Raw genomic sequence first — 23,670 nt, 5'->3', positions numbered from 1 at the left:
GTAATTGTAAAGCATCTGTTTTGGAGTCCTTGACAGACTGACCCCTAACTTGCATTGATGTTGGACTTACCACATCTTAGAGCCTTTTTTTTAGGTGGGGGCTGCATTTTAATTTCAGTTTTAGGGCGTAGAGTGACAGGAAGCCAAGGACAAAGAGACACATCTTTTTTTATGGTGTGGCACCGAAGAGGTCAGCCGTGTGTCCCCCATATGTATGTCCGCCCAACTTCCGCCCAAATACACACTCGTTTTTTACCAGCCCTCATGTGTGTGTGTGTCCCTAATAAGAGGCATGTGTTTATCAGGGTCCTGAGCAGTGGCCAAAAATATTCTCTAAAGTGGTTTTTCATCCATTGTATTTGATTTGATTTAATTTATGTAAATGCTTGCAACCAACATACAAAGAAGGTTATAAAGATAATCGAGAATCAAAAAACAAAACACAGTAAAGTCATAAACTTATTTCCACTGTGGTCCCCATACGCAAAACAGACATTGACATACATAAATAATACTCGATACAAAATAAGTAATAAGTGTACCGTACACAATTTACATCAAATCCACAAATGTACAATCGTTGTTCCAACAATAGCCTATAATAATAAATAAAAACGGAGCTACTTACGTGATCAACTCGGCTACTCTCTCAAGTTAGCCAATATGTATTCTACCTTTTAAAAGTGCTTAGGGTGGGAATTAATTTGATCTGTGTGTCTAGGATGTTCCATTGGGATGCAATTAAATATGCAAAGGATCCTTTACCTATCTGAGCTGAGCTGAGCTGTGGGCCTCTCTGACCGGTGTTGAAAAATTACCTCTACCTCTATGTTCCTCCCAATTCTGATTTATAATCAATCTAAAAGCCAAGTGGTTAGGGCGCATGCATAACATTGGTGCAATGCCCTAAATCCCCTAATCAACGAGTTCCATTCCCAGCCATTAACCATAAGCTGTGGATGGGTAGAGAGGCCACCTGGGAGTCTTCTTTTCGCCCCAAGGTCCACCCAGTGTATGTGGCGAAGTTTCCCTGAGCAAGACACTTAACACCTAACACCTAACTGTTCCCAGGGTACTGTATTAATAGCCACTGCTCCTAATAGTTAGAATGGGCAAATGCAGAGGACAAATTTCAATGTGCTATGTACTACAAAATTACCCCAAAAGGACATGGGCCTAAAAACCCTCTATCTAGCCTCAGTCTTTTACTTCACCTGCTGTCATAACTTCTTTAAAAGTCCACTTTTGACTTGGCCAGCAGCATGCGTGAGCTGCACAAACACCATTGATTAAGTCAGTGGGTTTTAAAACGCTGAAAAGGCACACCAAATGGCAAGTCAAAATCTTAAGGCACACCTGTATCCATATCTATGCACAATAGCCTCTATAACACGTGTTATCACTCTTATCATTCTGTAAACAATTCATTTGTATTATTATATAAACTAAAAAAGTTTAGACGTTTTTCATAATGAATAGAGATTTTATTACCAATGTCTTTATGCTAATAAACACAAAACCCTGTTGTGTACACTGTGCGACTGAGACTAACAGTCCCCTATGGTTTATCTATGAGCTTCCAGCTTATGGACAAACTGCTATACTAGTGTTTAATCATGTCAGTTAAACATGGCTCAGTCCAGCATGACCTGTCCCAGCTCTCCTTTCCAGAAGGCTCTGATGAAATCATAAGCTGCTGCCGTGTAGTTTGGAACTGTGATGGTGATGTTTCCTACTCCAGTGATGGCTTTGACTCGCTGTGTCTTGCGTAGGTTGACAGCAATTCGTTTGAGAACATTCTGGATGTCATCGCAAGGTTCTCCGAGGTCATATTTCTCAACATAGCTGAACTGCTCTAGTCTGTTCAGAGAAAACAATAAGTAGTCTAAATGGTCCAGTATAGTTCCACATAAAGCTAGCTTCATGCCAGTCTCAACACTCTCAATTATAGGAGGCATGACTCCTGGTGTGTCCAAGAGGTGCACAATGGGTCTCTGACATACCTGAATTTTGGTCAGGACAGCTCGGGTTATACCTGGTTCCCCGCCCACTCTGGATGCACAACCTTTCTTTAAATATGTTCTAATAATCGAGTTGATAAGAGATGACTTCCCCACGTTTGGTACGCCAATCGCCATCAGGCAGTAATTTGTGTTCTCATCTCTGTTAAAACGGGGATGTCCCTCAATCAGCTCTGTCACCATGGGAACCAGTGTTTTGATGTTTTTATCTCACTGACGGAGACAGTCTGTGAAGAGAACATTTCTTACCCCGCTCCTCTCAAGCTGCTTCAGGATTCACTGTTTTCCAGACAGATCAGCCAGGTCCATCTTGTTCCGAACGAGCACATGAGGTCTGACATCTAAAGCTCTCCTGAAACAGAGGGTTTCTTCCAGAGAAGGGAATTCTGGCATCGTGGATCTCTATGATGCAGTCCACATTCTTCAGGTTGAACTTCATCTGCTTGAGCCCTTTTGCCATGTGTCCAGGAAACCACCGCGCCACTTCACGTTCACCGAAATCAAACAGGGTTCTAAAAGGGCCCGCATTGCAGAGTGCATTATAAAGTCTCATAGTTGTTGTTCTAGCCTAATGATAGTACATCTATCCTCAATACTTGTTGTTCTAACCTATTAATAGTACATCTATCTTCTCCCCCTATTTTACAAAATGTCTGAAAACATTGATGTGCATCTCTGACTTCATGTGAGCAGCATGTGACATCAGTCATGTATGACGTCAGTCATCTATGATGTCAGACACGATTACAGCCCCATTTACTTCTAAAACAAAGATTCAATATTTCAAAAAGTTTTAAATAAAAACATCTGTGGAAGTATTTCTGTGACCTACTGGAAAGTTCGGTGCTGATCGGTCCAGCTATTTGCAGATACACAGAGATACAGGTCGTGTAGGCACCTGAACATTCACCTCAATGTTAAATTGGCATTTGTTCCCCCAAGATGTAAAAACAAAAAAAAGAATAAATGTATGCTGTGGGAAATGATCAGAAATAATGTATGCATGATTTGAACATGCACAGTACATCATTATCGGACCTAATCTACCCTTCTTGTTTATGGCCAGAATTAATGGCAGTCGGTTGCAGAAATTTGTAGCAATTGTAGAAATATTAGGTGTTTAATGTCATAAGGCCTCCTTTCATAAAATAAATGTAAAAATAAAATAAATATAAAATAACTATATAAGAGGTCTTAGGGGCCCACTGTACTGGTTACCGACAGGCGCACGCACGCACACACACACACACACACACACAGTTAACCTCTTGTAGAGCCCTGCTGTAAAGAAAGGGAAAAAACTAAAAAACATAACCCAAAGTCTGTTTTCTGTATACTTTGAGTATAATAGTCATGACATCAGGGATCTCCATACATGAGAATAAAAGGGACAAGTACTGACAAATTTCTAGAAACATATACAATTGGGTTGGTTGTTATTTCTCTCCCTGCTCTTCTATTGAGACATAGATCTTGTCAAAGGTCATGTCTCACCTAGACACAGGATCTGACACGAATCTTTACCTGATGGTCAAGATTAAATGCATCCCCTGAGCAAGCACGCAGGCTCAATTAGCTCATAATGTTAAATAAAATTCTGGGGTAGAAGAGGAAAGTTACATAGTGCAACTTCAATGTTAAAAACTAGAAAAAGTGCTCCTCGGAGCACAGGTCTCCGCCAGGTCAGGTAGGTTATTGTGGCCTCCTGGTGGCGCTATAATAGGCCAATGTGAAAAGGGTGCGATTTGTTCTTAGGCTTTTCACTGCAATCGGACACTGCATTCATGATTTGAGGCATTTTGTTCCAAAAATGTGTTTTGCACAATTAGACCTGCTGGTGGCGCTATAACAGGCCAATGGTAAAAGGGTGGCATGTCTTCCTTGGCCTAATAGAAATGTGCGTGTGAAATTTCACGGAAATCGCAAGCTGCGTTCATGATTTGAGGCATTTTGTTGAAAACTGACCAATCCTGTAAACTTTGGAAGCCAATCTTAGAAAATCAGGAGGTAATGTGGGAAATCGGATAGATCCGTGTTGATCACATGACTATAGAGATACTGTGTACCGATTTGTGTGATGTTTGGACAAAATCTGAGGGAGTAGTATCAATAAATGTGTTTTGCACAAATCGGCCTCCTGGTGGCGCTATAACAGGCCAATCTGAAGCATTTGGGCCAGAGGTTCTGACTTGGCATCCAGGGAGTCTGTGTGCACAGTTTCGCAGCAGCCGGGCAAACGGTGCCGGAGATTAGGTGGTAACGGACGGACAGGACACACGGACGGACGGACGGACGGACGGACGGACGGACGGACAGACAGACGGACAGACAGACAGGGGGTAAAACATACTCTCTCGCCATGCCTTTCGGCCTGGCGAAGACAATGACAGTAATCACTTTTTTCTTTTTAACTTCACACATTATTGTATGTGGAGTGGCCTTAACTGCTGTTATTTCAGAGTTGGAATATGTCCATTTTGATGGTTCTGTAAATGAGAAAATGGAGGGGGGACAATACAATACTGATTGCATTTCAGATAAAAAATATCCACTAATAAGTAGAAATAAGACGGCACTCCATTTAAGCATACTTGTCAAGGTAATGTTTTTATTCACAAATGAAAAAGAAACAGTACCATGAAAGAAGAGGAGGTGGTATTAACTATATATGGTATAATGATGGAACACATTTAAATGGGATTTAGTTCAGAGAATAACTGTGAATCTGGATGACTCAAATGAAAACCATGACTATAAGGACCCTTAGTATTAGCACAAAATAGACAAAAAAAAAGAGAAAAGGATGTTATATCAATATATAAACAATACAAGCTCAAAGCATTGTTATGCCATGCGGTCCTTGATGATTTAGACTTTCTCAGGCAGTATTTATTGTACATGCACTTTAACATTGTCCAGGTTTGATCAATCTCATATTAGGTGGTACTTCCCACAAGGCCTAATGGCTTCTAATACCAGATTTATGACTTTGACTGGGGCCCAGGGGAATTCACTGACTGAAGCAGGCCTAACCACTTAAGTTGAGAACTATTTTCAACATTTTATAAAAAAGACAATTGACAATTTTCACCTACAATGATACGCCCAAAATAGGGACACCAGGTTGATCGTGGTTAATACGGGCCAAAAAAAATGTGCAAATGGGGGTTGACATTGGTGTTCAATTTTAATGCCCTGCAACTTTGCACACTAATCTTTCACTTATGCCAGAGTTTGAACATGGCAGAAAAAGAACTGGTTTAGTGTCTTTTGTGAAATTTATTGAGGTCTATTTGTTTGCAGAGATTTTCACAGGAAACTCCGTAATGAGTGGTTGTAATGTTCCGTCATGCAGCATTGGAATAGTGATTGAATCAGTTACATATGTTTTGGAACTGTGATATACTGGACTGCACAGTGACAGAGCTGGTAGCGTTGGGATTTTTAAGGGTTCAAAATAAACAGGGTTCACAGTGCTCTCTCACAGCAAGTCATAATGGCTCATTCTACTTTCAGAGGAAAAGCTATATGGCTAGATTTCATATTCTACTACAAAATTAAACAAAAATGTTAGTACAGGCCTAATATGAGACATGCATGTTGTCAAGGGGAAGGAGGTGGGGTCCGAGAGCTGCTGAAGCAAGCTCGAAGGACGTCAAAGCAACAGGGGCAACGTTTAATTCAAGAGAATCTTGACACATTACATTCCTTCATATTGAACAGCATTGTGTGCTACTGCACTGAAAACGTTAAACGTAAACAGTCTCACCTAGAATCATCATCACGCACCTCGCAATGTTGGGCATGAAAACACAAATTGCAGTTATTCTGCTGGGCAGAATAACTGCAATTTGAAGTGGTCTCTGAAATTGGAAAACACCTTCCAAGTAATGTTAAAATCTAGACTAGCGCAATGTACAGCATAACTGTGACTTAAAAGCTGCAATCCATATATTTCTGTTTTTCAGTTTATTTTAACCATTCTGTATCTGGTAGAGTATGTTAACCCATTCAATCCAGGAACGCATCTGTGTTTTTAGATTTTTGCTATAGCCATTATTTTATACTTAAGCTATTCAAAAATAGCTGAAATACAAGCTCATAGCGTGGCACTGAGTGCCGCTTTACAACCTTGTAGATCTGTTATTTTTTAAAAAATCATGAAGGTTTTGTCTTCAAAAGCTTCTGGGGGTCTAATATAATTTACACAAGGTGTACCTGCTCTTCGACACTCTTAAGACCCTGTAGACTGGCACCGTAGGACCATAACTGGTTGTATTGCTTGACGGTCAAAACACAATTCTGGCTCTCACGTGGGGGGGGGGGGACCCGGGTTCGATGACCTGGGTAGGACATGAAAGATTGCAGATGGTAGCTCTAACTACTATGTCAAGGGTGACTTCACCTACTTATTGTGGGTGAAAGATGTTACGGTCACCCAAGTCATTGAGATGCCACACTTGAGGATGAGTGTGGAGTATATGAATGAAAATAACAGAAATATGCGTACATTTAAAATGCATTTTAGATTTGAATCCACCGAAGAATATCCACTGTGACATTCATGATCTGCTCACATTAACTTAATCCAATGAGATATAAAATAAGCAATGTGCATTTGGTAGTCGTCACTATCATACATTGCCACCAGTTAAATGACAGGACAAAAGCTTCTTTTTGCATTTCCTTGTTTTTTTAAAAGACACTTCTTTTTTTCTTACGCATTTACAATCCCGATACATTCTAGTGGTTAACAACAGTTTAAGTAATATCTTAAAAAAATATGAGGGCAATAAAAACCTAAATCTCACATCAAGTGTATGGGCTTCTAGTAGCTGGCATGCATAAAAAGCAGTGGTAACGGGACAAGACAGAATCCATCTCTCACTCGCCACTAAAAGCCACTGTTCATTAGAACTCTCGAAGCGACTGACCTTTTTTTACTTTACACTGCATATAAAATTGGCAAACGCTAAACAAGTTAATATGCCATAGACCAGTGGTTCTCAAAGTGGGGTCCAGGGACCCTCAAGGTCTTTTGACCTTTTGCAGGTCTTTAACTCAGAGAGTGTACAAATGGAACCTTTATTTGGCTCAACACTCTAAGAGGTATGGGGGGTCCTTGAAATTAAAATGTTTGAGAACCACTGCCATAGACAAATATCAAAACAAAAAAGCATATACATTTCAACATGTGTGAGTGTGGTTTGCTCAAAGGGTACAATGGGTAAGCGGACGAAAAAGAAAACCAATTAAAGAGATGAAAAAGCCAGCCTCGAGAGGACCACTCTACGATTCTTTCTTTTTGTTTTTCTTGAGGAAGGAAGGCGTGCGGAATTTCTTCTTCTTCTTGGAGGGCGATTTGCTCGGGGACTCGTCGCCCTCCTGCTCGCCGGTGTCGGCTGCCTCCTCCCCCTCGGCCGTCTCTAGGGCAACAGCGTCGGGGGCGGAGTCTTCGGCAGGAAGTGCGGGGGCGTCGGAGGGGTCGTCGGGGGTCAGGTCGGGGAGGGTCTGCCTCATGGTGGCTGCGTCGCTATCGTCCTTGTAGTTCTGATCCGGCAAGGATTCTGCAGAGGGAGGCGGCAGAGGACTAGTTAGTTCAAATCCTTTGGAGTCGCGTATTGGCACCGGTGCAGAAAAGCGATAGTATTTTGCATTTTAAAACAAAATGCCAGACGCCAGACGGTTAACTATAATATCTTTAATGCCAATGAAGCTACTAGAGTCTTTAATGCCAATGAAGCTACTAAACAACACTATGATTTCATAAGAACCAGCTACTTCTCCCCTTACTTACTGACTTCTCTCCACTACTTTACTTCAATGTTTAAATCAAAACATCGGCCATCTTTTTAGCTGAAGCATATTAATCCACCTGTGGCAGCCGACTCCGTAGTAACGCACACTAGCCATAATATATTGGTTCTCAAAAGTTTTAATTTCAAGGACCCTCATAACTCTTCCAGGCCTCTAAGGGTCCAATCGGAACCCGCCACAAGAAACCCTGAGGGTCCCTGGACCCCAGTTTGAGAACCACTGCTCTTAATGCATGTTCATGTGTAAATACATGTAGTATTCTTTAATATGCAATCTTCAAACAAGTGTGGGCCTTCCACATTCTCAGCACCAACATCCAAAGGAACAAGACAACATACTTCACAAGAACACTACATAGAAAAAAACTTAAATATCCACACCAACAAGTCTCCAAAGAAAAATAAGCTACATTGGTTTCCTTTGTCTCTCGTCAGCATTAATGTCCCTCTTTATGACTTGAAACATCACGTCATCAGCTGGTGCACAGCATTGGTTTATTTTACCTTCACTTATGCAGGGCAAACTTAATGAGTACTGTTCTCTTGTTCATTTGCACCCTGTGTACAAACACAAAACAAATTAAAAGTAAAATTTGAGTTTAGAGGCTATTCAATCCATTTTCTGTGAGTAGATACACTAATGTATAAATGTTATGCAGATGCATAGATTACTAGATGGATCATGCAGCTTTCAGAACAGAATGCATTTCATCCTGCAAGTAATGTTAATTTTAATTCCATGAATGCAATTAGATGTGCTAGCATCTAAAGTTACATTTTCGGATGTGATATTAATAAAGAAAATACATTTTCTACTATGTAAAGAAAACAAGTATTATGGTCGTTGGTTGCCCAAAAATAATGCACAACCTCCGCTTATACCATGGCCATGTGCAAAGGTTAAAATATTAAGCATTTTTCTTCTTTGAGGCAATATGCTCCCTACGTAGAATACTTGGTACCATTTATTCATTTATAGCTATAAATAGACACAACTTCTACTTTACTCGATTTTTGTTGCAACTAAACCTATGTTAGCTAAAATAACCATTAATACAGTTATTACACACTTTAAACGGTTATCTGGAATTAATGCACCTTCCCACCAATTAGAAATGTGGTTAGTTTGTGGCCATGGCATAACAGTGGATAATATGAATAAATGCAAAGTAATATATATTACTTTTTATATATTTTTGTATATATTCTTTTTATATATTTTTATATATTTATATGATCAATTTAGCTTTATTAATGATGCAATACAAATATTTTTTTAAACCTATGAGTAATTTCAGTTCAAATGTGGTCATGTTTAATTTAATATGGTTGTCTAATGCAGTGTATATCAACCCTGGCAAACGTCCCAATTTTGGGCAGGGGCTACTGCTGAGGTGTGCCGCGCCGTTTGAAGAAGGTTTGAAAAAATATCATTTTGAAAAAAAAGTCACACATTTTCATGATAAAAAAGTGCGTATCGTATCGAAATCGTATCGAAGTTGTGTGCCCAATATCGTATCGTATCGTTTCGTGAAATTAGTGTGTGTATATAGATATACCGTATATATATATATATATACCGTATATCTAGGTGTGCCCTGGGATTTTTTGTCTATGCCAGGTGTGCCTTGGCACAAAAAAGGTTGATATACACTGGTCTACTCTAATGAATTCAATGTGAATCTGGAATTGATGTGATATTTTAGATACAAATGTTGCCTTCTTCGCACCACAGCCAACAAGTTAAAACACAACTCAACTGATGCAAAAGATCTGCTCATTAAGTTAAAATACAACTCGACACACCCAAAAGATCTAGTGAAAAGCATCCAAACCACCACCTCATATACAATCACGCGGCACTGCAAAGTCAGTTGCAAAACAACTCGCTCAGTTAATTGTTTGCCTTGCATACATGTTGCAGACAAAGTATTGCCAAAACTGCCCTGTCATGCTCGGTCATGTAGTAAAACACCTTGTTAACCACTTGAAGCCTAGTCTCTATTCCGGGGTTAACATTCTTCAAAAATAGCATCTCTAAAAGCTCACAAAGCCTCGCAACGCAACACGTTGTGAGCTTGTAGATCGGCTATTTTTGCCAAAGAGATATGGGGTAGGGTGGGGGGAAAAAAGCGAAACAACTACAGAGCCGACCCCGGTCAACTAAGTATTAGTTTACTAAATATAAAGGGTATAAGTGGTTAAAATACTTACGAAAGCATTGTTTATTTTAATCACCCAACAATGTATGTGCCTCAGAAATAAAAGGTATGTCACACAGACAAAATCCAAGCGACACATCACACAGCCAAGCTCCGGGCTGCCGTAACCATTAAAAAGCTAAACCAACAGCATTTTCTCAGCAAAGCCAAAAAAGCAAGTTTGGTTCTTAAGCCACACGCCAGTAAAAGCATTGATGTACCTGGTAAAGGCCTCGTCTGAAAAAGAAACATCAACATATTTTCACATTTTGAGACAGAGCTGTGCGTTTTCATATAGACCGGTAATATGTGTGTTATGTGCAAAACACGTAGGTTTAACTTGACAGTGGGTCAACGCCAGGAAGAAAAGCGAGGTTACACAACAGGTTGTGTTGTGAGATTTGTTTCAGATTACTCCACTCCTGCCCTTCCTTGGAACACACCATTAATCACCAAGTGATTTAGGCTGGATTCAAGTTCAAAGTTATCCCCAAGTTATACCCTTCTTAGTCGATAAAAACAAGTCGCGTAATTTGGAAAATATATCTCCTTTTTCTGAATTTGTCAAATGAAGACTGATTAAGCCGAAAATGGCCCGATCTACCAGCTCTGAGACACGTTGTGAGCTTGTACATCGGATATTTTTAGACGTGCGACGCCATCGTACGCCCCTAGAATAAATCCGGGAAAGGAGGAGATCTGAAATAACCCCCATCAACACCAGGAAAACAGATTGAGAAGTCAGTCAGAGACTGGGGGAGGGGGGGGGGGAGAGACCCCCCCCCACCGAGCCGCGGGGGTTAGTGAAGAGCACTGAGCAGCCATGCAAGGGAAGGGGTTAATGGTCCAACAGAAAACATGGAGGTGAGAGGGTGAGGAGGAGAGTGGAACAGTACATACTTACTATGGCAACAGGTACTCTTTTGTAATTCCATCTCCTGATTGTAAACGCAGGCACAAAGAAGGAAAAAAAAGCACAAGTAGAAACAAATGTCTATGCAGGTCAAACCACCACAGCCACCGTGTTAAAATTAATAAAAAATTAAATCAAACGTGAAATAAGAGTCCAAACCACCAAAGGAGAAATAAAGAATGGATTGAAACCATTCTTAAGAAATCCCCTCCATAAAAGATGGAGAATGGAAGTGAAGTGGTAGAGAAGAAACCGTACACACAGAGACAAATCTTTCTGTTATTAGATTACACCTGGTTGATACTGACCATAGCTTGAATGACTTATACAAGGTTAAGTGCCAAACATTTCCATAGCACAGATAATACATCACGTTGCTGTCGGGTGGACACCTTGTATGTCCAAAAAAAACTTTTTTAAATAGTGAAAAGCCGATCTACAAGCTCACAACGTGTCGCATTGTGAGCTTGTAGATCTGCCATTTTCATTACGTTTGTGCAACCTTTTGTGCGGCACTCTTGTGTGATGAAGTAGGACATTATTAATTTTTTAAAGTTGAAATATGGAGATACTAGGTTTCTGCCAGACATCAACGATTATTATTATTCATGTATAGGCCATATCAAGCTATTCTCCAAGCATAGGCTTTCAGGGACAGTCGTATCATCATGAATGATATATTAATAATATACGGTCGGTGTAATCCAATAGTAATAAAGACCAAGAGGGGAAGCTAAAATTGGAGTGATCACTATACCTTGTAAAGATATCCAGGTGATCGTGTCTACAGGGGGTCTGTACCCCTTTGCGCTATACGTATGTAGTATTGTGTCATGGTTTGTATGGTTGGTTATGATGTATTATACAGAACAAACTACTTGATGGTGTTGACGAATTGCGGAATCGGAGGATTTGTTGTTTTATTTTTTCCCTTTTTTGTGTTTTTTTTTTGGTCCGCTGTGTCTGGTGTTTTTGTGAAGAAAAAAAAAATCTATAAAAAAATCTATACTGTATACACTATGTAAAAAAAAAAAAATCAAGTGACCAAAATGTCCTTCCGGTAACTATGTTTAAACATTTCTCTATCACTTGTGATGCTTAATTAAGAACGTAAAAGCTGCTTTTCCATCTCCCATGATACAAATAAATCCTCTTGGCCTGTTATTACTTAACAGCACCTGGAGTAGTTTTGTTAAAGACCAGACCACCACAAACAGCAGACCACCAGACCAACAAGCAGATGGACGGGGCAGGTAAGAGTTCAAAAGCCCCAAACTCCCATGCCAGAGGACCTGTGAAATCAATGTTGAATCAGGAAGGGCCAAGGCCAGGCCATGCCAGGCTACATTTGTCCTCAGGCCAACCTACCTTCTTCTTCCTCTTCTTCCGCTCTCACGGGGGTACTCGGAGGTGTGCGGGTGGGGCTTTGACCTTTAACCTCCTCTTCAGGCTCCACTTGCTGCTCTGGCTCTGAGGAGGTCAACAAGAACAAACAATAAGAAAACCACCTACCCAAAATAACAAAATAACATAAGAAACCGCCTACCCAAAATAACTAAATAAAAAAATAACATAAGAAATCGCTACCCAAATGGGCTTTTTAACCACTTAAGCCCAATTTTATACTTCGGATATTCGAAAACCAGCTGAGCTACAAGCTCACAGCACGTCTCATGTGAGCTTGTAGAGCGTATGTTTTCGAAAGACTTTGAAAAGTGGGTTGACAGTGGTATGTTTGAGGGATTAAAACCAGATACCTCCAGAAATTCTGGTATTAAAACCAGACACCTTCAGAAATCTCTATTCATATAAAGTCATTAATATTCAATCAGGAAATAGTTGAAAATGATATTGCCACTCATTTGTTCCCAACAAATTGCGAAAATCAATTCAACACAGGTAAAAAAGAAATGGATAACACACTCAACAAAATGGAGGAGCAAGCCTTAATTGGTCGCGACAAACTTTGCACACACAAAAGTAAAGCCCAGGAGTAAGTCCACCTTTCAAAACATCTCAAAACACACCCAAAGAAAACCCAAGAATCAAGTTTTTCAGATCAGTTTTTGTGTCAGTAATCTTGCAAGCCGAGAAGTCAAGGCTTGATTTGGACAAGTAGAGAAAATAGTTGATTAGTAACTACACCGACAAGCATTTCCACCCCTCCTCTAGCATGTCAAAGAGGATGACAATGAATACATGTCCGTGACAGATTAGCAGGAAAAATGTGACACCACTTGTTCAAAACCACCCATAACATTCTGCAATCGTATGACTGCGATTAGACACAATTAAGGCTCCATTATTAAAAGAAACAGGTTTCATATTTAAGTGAAGGGAGTATCCAGGAGAAAAAAAGGGATGGATTTCAATCTCAAAATGTAGTTGCTTTACCTCTCCCTATCCTCTCTCCTCAACTTCTCATCCAATCAAACTGGAGAAGAATATTTATATATTATAAATATATATAATATATATTATATATATTCTCCCTTTAACACTTTTTGAGGAGGACACCAGTGAGGGGATGGGGAAGCAAATCAAGCAAAAAACTTTGGAGATTCAACTGCTTGGTTGGGAAGGGTGTTTGCGCTGCAGGTGGTAAATCAAAAAAGGTCAGCAAACTCCAAACCCCAAGAGAAAGGAGAGGATACAGCAGGCAGGGATCCCCAGACTCCCAGTACAGCAGGAGGTAGTTCGGGTCCAGGGCCGGGAGGACAGGGAGGAGGGAAGCGGAGGACCAAAGCTGAACATGATTAACGCTTCATATGGAGTACCTGAAGCCTGGCAGGCCTCAGCTTCCTCTCCCACTGACTGCTTTCTGGTAAGAGCTTCGAGTACAGCGCAGTGGAACTCCTTCTGGGGGGACTCTGGGGTTTTCGGACCTTCGTCATCAGGACTCCCGGGAGTCTCTATGTTCTCTTGAGCTTCGTCAACCCTACCTTCACGGCAGGAGGAGGAGACCTCTGCAGAGGCTGGGGTAATGGAAGGGGCGACTGGCAAGGGAGGCTTCTCTGAATTCGAACCGTCTTGCTGCAGTTGAGGTGTATGGGTGGAGACGGGGGCGTTTCCAGAGGCATTGGAGATAGAGGTGTTTCCACTATCGGTGGAAATAGATGCTTTTCTACTGGTTGGCTCCTCAGGCTCGGCAATGGGCATGTTGCCGCTAGTGATTGAATCCTCCTTCTGATCAGCTTTATGTCTCTGCACTGAGGGGGGATTTTGTGTTTGCATAGTGGCAACAAACTTTGGCAGCCCTGCCTTATGATTCTGAGGGCATGCAACTGAGTTAAATTACTAGCTATTACTTAACAAGAACTACTACCACTAGACCTACTAACTAACTACTACTAATAATAATAACCCTAATAACTAGTATACTATGCACATTCTTTCATTCCTACAGACATAGCTAACTCTTGCTTGAAATGAAAAAAAAAATATGGAAAAAACAAAACAAAAACATAAAGACAACAAACATTATGAAAGCTAAGACTAATGATATGTGTCCATCGTCTCCCTCTCTAAAAGTCACCTCAACCACTGCAGACACACTAGCTATACAATACAGATACAATAATGTTTAATGAATTCGGTCCCGGGATGTAGCTTTAACATTTACTGTAACCTTAGGCAAAGAGTGAAGACAAAATAAATAGGCAAAGACTAACTGATAACATTCCATGACAGTGAATGAACTTGTCTCTGCAGCATTGTGACAAATGCCCCGGAACTGAAATTGAATAATAATTAATTAAAAGGGGGGAATCGTTGCTAGGCCTCTTTCATGTGCTCCGATTTCTTTGTCTTAGGCTAGTCATTGCACATTGTAGGGAGGAAAACAAATTGTAACCAATAATGCTGTTGAATTTTGTAGCTGGAGCTGTTTAGTTTGTCTCATAGGTAAGCCAAGTTGACTTTACAGACAAGCTGAAATGGTTATTTTGTGAGGGTCTAACTTCTGTAACTTCCTAGTGAAACAATGTAAGCAAGCAGAAGACAACGGTGGGCAGGAGCTGTGCCTGTCTCAGCCAATCACAGTGATGGGGCGGGGTTGGTATTCATATTTGGTATTGCAGGAAGTAGTCAAGTATGGATTTTTGGGAGGAGAGTTTGAAAATTGGCACATACTGTTAAATAGGTGTCCAAAATACAGTGGATATGCTCTAAAAATGTTAAATAAATGTTTCACTTCAGCTCGACTGTATGTCCTATTCTAATTTAAAATCCTAGTTTAAGGTAATACAGCTAAAATATCCGGACAACCAGCCACTGTGACCTGTAGTCAAAACAGTTAATGTCCTGTTCTGATTCTAAACATCATGGGTTCAAAAGCAACAACCATAGAACAGCATTCTACTTTTGCTACGAGTGAGACTAAATAGGCTCATTTACCTTCATTTCCTTTCTGTTTCTGCTCCACCTCTTTGTAATAATCCTCCATCTCCTGGTCGTTGACCTTAGTGAACGGGTTGGGACCCTTCTTGCTGACAATCACCCCGAGCTGGTATTCCTTCTCGATGATGGCCTTGGAGGCTGTCACCAGCTCCCCCTTCAGAAGACACAGAGGAAGGACAAAAGGGGACGGCATGAGCCAGATGAAGAAATCTTAAACATGGAATATGTTCATACAAAGACAGATTTTTTTTTTTTTAAAAGAACTAAAAACAAACTGTTGAGCATTCTACAGTTGCCAAACGTAGGATTATCAGATTAAAGGCTGTTTAATCGTACATGAAAACATTATCAACAAATTCGGCATAGACTATTCTATAGCCCGAATTACACACAGGATATTCAGAAAGATGTTATATGCCACATCTGGACAATATATTGGGTAAAAACTGTTTCTCGTGATATTAACCACTTTAGCCTATTTTCTCAAAAATAGTGAAAATAGCTGGTCTACAAGCTCACAACCACTATTTTCGCTATTTTTGACCAAAATAGAAGTGGTTGAAATCAATGGGATTACATTACAGGATTTACAGCTACGTCGGGCACTGTGACAATTACAAATAAGTTGGGGCATGGAAACTCCAACTGTCATCAATAAATGTAATTCTTCAAACTAACATGTATCTTTGAAGCAGTCCATATAAGTATAGTCACAGAGCACAAAAGTCACTGGGTGTCAAATATGCCACTTTAAATTACATGCGTAGGTTTCTGGAATAAGGGTGAAAATGCAGTCAGACCAGCCAATAAGAGCAAAATACCTACAGTTATCAGAAGGCTCCTAGCTGAAAGAAATGCTCGGCATAATACTTCCATCCTAATCAAATGCACTTAAAATTCAACTTATCTCAAGCTCTCAGGGCCTGTATGCATAAAGACGTATCACATCAATCAGATTACATTGAACATTGAACACACAGTTCAGCCTGACTGAGGAGGCCAAGCAGTGAGCTTTAGCAACGCCATTCAAAGACACCATACAGTGCCACTGACCATATTCACATGGCGCCATTTTGCTCATTACATGATACTTAGGGGTGTGGGGGGTCGGGCGGTTCCCCCACACGAATATGAGGCAAGAGCAAAATGGTCGCCATGTGAATATGATCATTTCTGCTGGGGCAGGGTGGGGTCGGTTTCCCATCGGAGTATGACGTAAGTGCAAAATGGCCACTTGTGCTGCCACTGGGTCAGAACTGGGAACGGCTCTATGAATGAACGGTTCTTATGAATACAGAATCACCACCAGAAGCGGTGGTTTAAGCACTGAATATTTCACGGCACGTGCGCAAGTATTCAGTGCTTAAAAGCAGTGCTTCTCAACCTTTGAACTATCCTCACGGACCACCCAACCCCACAACAACAATATTTAATATAAGAGGACATAAGTGTCATTTCTATTTTATATATTTTTTTAAACTGATATTTAACAATTAAAACTAGATTCTACACCGGTGTCGCTCACAGAAAATAGCTTGTAGATCTGCTTTGTTCGTTCTGCGACACAGTGTGCAACAAATTATATCAAGCCTTAAATAAATAGTCAAGATATATTTCTCCTCTTACTATGATGCCTATTAGTTAAAAAGTTTATTTTATTTGACTGACTTATTAACTCTCTGCCTGCCAAAAACGTTTATAAAAGTTTTTTTTTTTTTTTAATCAAATACAAAATAAAAACATTTCTAAAAGTATTCTTATTTTTGGGGGGGTTTTCCGTTTTTCCGTTCTTCACAAAGAACCAGGAGATAACATTTTCCAAAAAGTTGCTGCTCCATTCACTTCAATGTTAAAAAATAAACGGAGAAATAAATAACATTTTTCCTATGTTTTACCATGTAAACTGCTGGCAGTTTTTGAGTACTATTTTTGAAAAACCCTGGCAGTTTAAGAGTTAAATAGTATTTAAACACATTTTTGTGAATGAAACACAAAAAGATTTTACAATATCTTTGATGAAACATTTTCCCATGGACCACCTGCAATTATTATTCCATGGACCGCTAGTGGTCCGTGGACCACTGGTTGAGAAACAGTGGCTTAAAGCACCGCCCCCCGCCCCCCCCGGCAGGGATGCAATAGAAGGGTCATGGTGACGGTAGTAGTAAATAAATACCTTTCTAAAAGACTTAGCGGGGCTATAGGAACCCTCGGACACATCAAGGCCATCAATAGTGTCCGTAGAGTCAGACAGAGGGGCATCCTGCAATGGTAAACCCAGCTCTTAAACACTAACATATCGGTCGCTGAAACCTTGTATCTCCATATTTCAATATGTTTTTTCGTAAAAAATTAACGCTCTACGTCCTCATACAAGAGAGTGCCACGCAAAAGTAGCAAAAATAACCGAGCTAGAGGCTCACAAACGCCACGTTGTGAGGTTGTAGATTTGGCTAGGTTTGCTGCTTTAAACTTTTTGAAAGTGAAAGAGGTTAAGTCTGTCTGTGGGTTTTATAATAAACATTTAACCAATGAAAATTATATTAGAGAGCTTTGGGACTAAATAATCACATTGGATCCACTGGAACACAGGCTTTTTTTCCATGTCCTGAAAAGCAACAGTTTTGGACATACAAGGTTTCCACCTGACAGCCACAATATTCAAATTACTTCTCTATTAGGTGTTCATATTTATATGCATGCGCTCAATATTCTCCCTCCTCTCTCGCTTTCACACACACACACACACACTTGAGAGCTTGCTAACACACCCATAAACACGTGCAAAAACAAATACAGGTGGTCTTGAAAAAAAGGTCAAGGGCTGGAGATGGAATGGCAGCGATCAAACAAACGCTCAAGCTAATGAGTTGACATACTGCACACACAAGGGGGCACTAGTTGTCTCTCTGTATGTACAACTCCTCAACGTACTACCAAGTCACCAATGCCTCCCTACGGTTCATGACAATCAGGTGTTAAGACATGTTCTAATAAGCACATTTCAGTCATATTGATGCAAGATGCAAATGAAAAGCAAATATCCAAATTGCTGATGTCTACTCTCATTCAGATGGATTCAGAGATGCATGTCCAAGCAGCAATCTCAATCTGAATACCTCAGAAAAGTAACAGCACATCATGCAAAACTGGAACTCAAAAAGCCAAATTCCCCAAATCCCAAGTCTGTAACACACTTGCACTTGTGTGACTGAAAATAATGTGATGAAGGCCAAATGTGGATCAATTTTTACCATGTAGATATGGATTTGTTATGTCGTGGCTCTGTAGGAGGCGAGCCATCTATAAGAGGGTATGTGCGTTTGTCCGGGTTAAGGTTAAGCTGGACCGGTCAGCACCAAAAAGATGTGTCTGCACATGGTCAGTAGGCCAAGGAAGTAACGCCACACATTTGAAATATTGAACTTAATGGCGGTCAAATCGGGGTTGAAACCTTGCCAAAATATGGAGTCATACGTCATAGATGGCTGAAGTCATAGACTGGCCACAAGACGTCGGAGATCCACATGGAAGCCACATTATTAGACCACGTCTTGTTCAGGTGCACACAGAGAAAAGACTTGGGAGAGGTGTAATTTACACCTCTTTTTACACCGTGTAAATGGGATTTATTTGCAAGTTGTACAAGACCAAAATGAAAACAAATAACACTTGTTTCTCGTCTCTCATTGACAGAAAAGAGAAGACATGAATGCACTTTAAAAACAAAACTGCAAAATCAAGGAAGGACAGTGGACGCAACCTGCAGCATGAAGTCACCTCTCCCACATACTGTACTACTCACCTGCCACAGTGACACTCTCTGCAGTCAAAGAATAATGCCATAGTTAGGGATGGGCAATATTATCGATTTCGTGATATATTGCAATATTTTATTTCGCGATACTGTATCGATACTCCAGGCCGTCGTATCGGATTTTTTTTTTTTTTGCTTTTGCAGATACAGGCTTTATGAAAAAACATTCAAAGAACCTATCACTGATCTGCAGCTACTCAATATGTAGTGTATATGTCACAGGTAAATTGGCATTCCAGGGAGATTGGAAGTGGAGCGCTTGTTTTTAGGCTCGAGTCGGGGCTGCGATGCGAGGACGACGACGACAACATGGATATACATACATACCGGCCTCAGTGGCGCACTTCGATAATCATTGGACTCCCCATCCACTATCACTGGGAGTCTGGGTTTGACTCCCGCTTGGGACATTACTTTTGGGACATTACCGCAGACTACTTTTTTTTGTGGGACTCATGCCTGGCTTGCATTGCCCTCTAGCGTTGATTCTACAGAATTGCCTGGGGGGCGGTGAAAACAAGCGCTTCTTTTCCAATTTACCTGGAATGCCAATTTACCTGTAACATATATATATATATACACAATATGTAGTTTTGATATATGTATATATCGCAATATATATCGTATCACAATATATTGCATTATGTATCGTATCGCAATATATCGCGATATCGCGATATATCGTGATATAATCGTGACCTAAGTATCGTGATACATATCGTATCGTGAGGTTCTAGCCAATACCCATCCCTAGCCATAGTTACATACATCACCCCACGGTCTGGGGTGTAATACGGAGGACATTTTGGCTCTCATTTGCCAGCAGTGAAGTTATCCTATTAGATGCTAATCTAAGATCAGTTTACCACAAAGAAGTCGTAAACACGACAAATGTATAGGTATTATGTATAGTAACGCTGGGCAGATGTCGCCAAAGTTTGCCTCAGAAAAGGGACGCTAGGGTTCAAGTGGTTACAGCGGATGCTTGACCTGGGCTGAATATATGAGGAGTCATTTTTAAGCGTGCGCTTGCTTACTTAGAATACCTTTACAAATATGTTATTAGCTATTGACAAACCAATACAAAGTGACCCATAACTATACAAAATATTTAAGCATTAAAATAGAATACATGTTCACCCCGAGGTATAGTTAATTGCGGCTGGGAAGCAGCTAGTCCTGTGGCAGATGGGTACATGTTTATAAAGGCTGACCTGGGTATAGGCACGTTCCACAACGGAGCCAGCACACAGCAACTGAGACTGGGGTCCCGCTGTCTTTATGTCCTGAAGGTTCTGCTCTCGGATCTGCAGGCAGACAATGACAATGGGTGTTGTGAGGGATGGCACACACAGACAAATGTAAACGCCTCTTAACCTGCCTCCTTGTGCATTTGCAGCTGCTAAGCATGCACGTTGGCTCGTCCCCAGCTCCTCGCGGCTGTTGTGTACTTATTGTAAGTCGCTTTGGATAAAATCGTCTGCTAAATGACTGTAATGTAATGTAATGTGTCCTTGAGCAAGAGACTGAACCGCTAACTGCTCCTGATCAGCACGTTGGTGCCTTGCACGGTAATGTGTGGGTGAATGTAATGCAGACGGTAAAGCACATTGGAGAAAGGTGCTATATAAATGCACCATTTACAGTTTTTATCCTCAAGAGAGAGAACAGACAGAACAGGGAAATCTTCAGAAATAAAGTGACAGACATTAACCATCACGATTTACTAGAAGGGTATTTCAGGTAAACTCCTATAATAAACAATGAAAGATTTCAAATATCAGAAAGCTGCCCTACCTTATTTCTCATTTCCAGGACATCTTTTGGGTTGGTATTCATCGGGATGAACTGATTGGCTACGGCGGCCTGGCGAAGCCCATCCTCCTTAGTCCACTGTAAACACCACAACAAGCGTTAAAAACAACCACAAAAAAAGAAGACACCTAATGGACAAAACAACATGGAAGCCCAAGAACAAAAACACATGAGACAAACAATGCAGGCGTTACAAATACAAGAAGAATCATGCTTGTCAAACTGAAATGGAGAAATTTGGATGGCTGTAAAAAGGATTCAATGGCAGTTTGGACCCAAATGATGCAGTGAACCAATGATGATGCGCTTCCTGTTACAAAGATGGGGGAAGGGCCATAGCTGTGTATGAAGATATCTATTGGAAAATGAAGCCTTTCTACTTGATTGCTTACGTCTTTGAATGCTTCAGTGACCCTACAGAAAGGTTGATACTACATGGCATTGACTGTCCTGGAGTAATGCAGGTATCAAATACATGTTTTCTGAACCCTATGAGAACCCCCCCTGTGCATGTACAGATGTGTGAAGGGTGGCTAGGACGCATGCATTAAACATGTGATTTGCTCATTGTCACATTTGTGTGATTCAATACCAAAACTGGCCCACATGGTCACTGTCAGGCGGAAACCTTGTATGTCTTTTTTGTTTTCAGGAAATGTAAAAAAAAGAACATGTGTTCCAATGGATATAGTTATTATTTAGTCACAAGCTCTTTGTTAATACTTTTCATTGGTTAAACCCTAACCCTGTTTTGGACATGTCATTACAGGTGACAGCTTTAAAAAAATCTGTTTATATAAAAAATCTTGCTACGAGTCATAAGAGTACAAAATAAGGCATTTATTTATGAAAAAGCGAAACGATGTATTGTGGAGATACAAGATTTCTGCCCGACAGTGACTATATCAGGCTAAGTATCACTAGTACTGTGGAGAACAGCGAACCTGACATACAAGTAAAACCATTAACATTTCCATCATCATTGATATACTATTACAACTAAAAAAAACAGGAATAGTAGAGAACACTGAGAATCAACTCAAAGAGATCACGTAATGTTGTTAACCTAAAAATGTTAAGGCAGGGGGACAGGAGGGGTGAGGGATGCGTGGGGAGAGAGGAGAGGGGAGGGGAAGCGAGGAGGAACGTGGGGTGAGACGATGTGGGCTTGCTTACGAAGCGAGAGTGGCAGTGAGGGGTGAGCTGGCATCACCAAAGTCATTTCCCAGGCTTAATACACAACAATTAACAAAAAGGATGACGGGGATAATAATAAGAAACACATCCCAAGACACTTGTCCTCTATGGCAGTGGTTCTCAAACTTTTTCATGTCAAGGACGCCCAAAATGATATGTGTTTGGCCGCGGACCCCCATCACAAAATATTGCGTTCCAGGGACACCCAGAAGCAAAGATTTGAGTTACAACTGTTCGCTTTAAAAAATATGTATATATATATATATATATATATATATATATATATATATATATATATATATATATATATATATATATATATATATATATATATATTCAATGATTTGCCCAAGTTTAAGATTTTTTCAAAAATAGCAGATCTACAAGCTCATAGCACGGCACTCTGTGCCGTGCTATGAGCTTGTATATCTGCTATTTTTGAATAGCCAAACTGGTTAAAGTAGTTAAAATGATTGTGACACTATATTAACAAATTTCGCTGGGGACCCCCTAGTACCCATCCAAGGACCCCTGGGCCTGGGGGTGCCCAGACCCCACTTTGAGAACCAATGTTCTATGGGACTAAAATCCCATTGGTGCAACACCCCAAAGCGAGGACAACAGTGTTTCTTTCCAGACCGATGATGAAACTTTCCCTGTCTAGTTAAAATGGCATGTTCTTCTTAATCTGATCACATCATGACAAAAGAATATCTAACCCAAACCCACTAAATGGCCAAGTTTAGTTTGACAAAAACTACAAGGGCAAAAGATAAATATTAACCCGGTAATGCTCAGCTTGACAAAAAAATAAAAAATAAATGCTGCACCCATTGTCTTATACAAATGTAACTGAATGAGCAGCGTGTGAATATAATATTAACAAAATATTTTGCGCTCATGCAATTTTAGGGTATTTTTTTTTGTTATAGTGCATGTAACACGCAGTAAGAAGCATTAAGCTTATGGGTACATTCTTGGTCCTGTTTGAAGCTAAGCCGTTAAGTGCCAAACCAAGGGGCTGGATGGAGGAGGGTTGGTTGGTCGAGGATGGGATGAACATGTATGCACGATATACTCACTGAGAAAGAGTCTCACAACACAACATTTCCTACTTTCCCAACAGGAGATAATTGATTCAAAAGTCAGATCAAATTTTCATTTTTCGTTCTTTTTTTCCCTTGATTTATGCAAATCATTCATGCAGGCGTACACCCTCTGGAGGGGGTTGGGGGGGGGGGGTTTGAAATCATTTTCAGATTCAAACAGAAATAAAACAGGAGTAACTAAAATATGGGGCAATTCAAACGTACAACTAATAATAGTTGCAGGTATTTGGAAGGAAAGAGTCAAAAAGCGGGCTGCATGATTCTGTTGCGGAGGTAATTTCATAGCGCTTCTATAATTGTCCTTGTGTACAAAAATAAAGCATCTTTGTGAAAAAACGTCTAATATATTTAGGTAAGCTATAGCTAAAAGCATTGCATCTTTA

At 40.4% G+C, this 23,670-nt stretch overlaps 1 protein-coding gene and 1 pseudogene across 10 annotated transcripts in view; both read right to left on the bottom strand.

The window, feature by feature from the left end:
- add1 (adducin 1 (alpha)) overlaps positions 1-23,670 on the bottom strand; it is a 232,615-nt gene that overhangs the window by 188,756 nt on the left and 20,189 nt on the right. The window contains exons 11-18 of one of the 9 annotated variants that reach the window (XM_080418586.1): positions 20,964-21,059; positions 20,381-20,473; positions 15,347-15,503; positions 13,729-14,160; positions 12,320-12,421; positions 10,260-10,275; positions 8,342-8,395; positions 7,461-7,588 (exon numbers count right to left, since the gene is read on the bottom strand). In XM_080418586.1, the coding sequence (XP_080274712.1) occupies positions 8,344-8,395; positions 10,260-10,275; positions 12,320-12,421; positions 13,729-14,160; positions 15,347-15,503; positions 20,381-20,473; positions 20,964-21,059 (948 nt within the window). In that variant the 3' untranslated portion in view covers positions 7,461-7,588; positions 8,342-8,343. Of the gene's footprint in view, positions 1-4,598; positions 7,589-8,341; positions 8,396-10,259; positions 10,276-10,938; positions 10,977-12,319; positions 12,422-13,728; positions 14,161-15,346; positions 15,504-20,380; positions 20,474-20,963; positions 21,060-23,670 lie in introns of those variants that run through there. The other 8 variants (XM_080418587.1, XM_080418589.1, XM_080418588.1 and 5 more) reach the window with 8 other exon arrangements.
- LOC308078029 (mitochondrial ribosome-associated GTPase 1-like) lies at positions 1,635-2,578 on the bottom strand (annotated as a pseudogene). The gene has a single exon. The product of its transcript is annotated as a mitochondrial ribosome-associated GTPase 1-like (transcript).

Source organism: Gymnoscopelus braueri, assembly GCF_963280865.1.
Source record: "Gymnoscopelus braueri genome assembly, chromosome: 22".
In the NCBI taxonomy this organism is placed as follows: domain Eukaryota; kingdom Metazoa; phylum Chordata; class Actinopteri; order Myctophiformes; family Myctophidae; genus Gymnoscopelus; species Gymnoscopelus braueri.
This window is presented reverse-complemented; position numbering and strand designations above follow the sequence as displayed.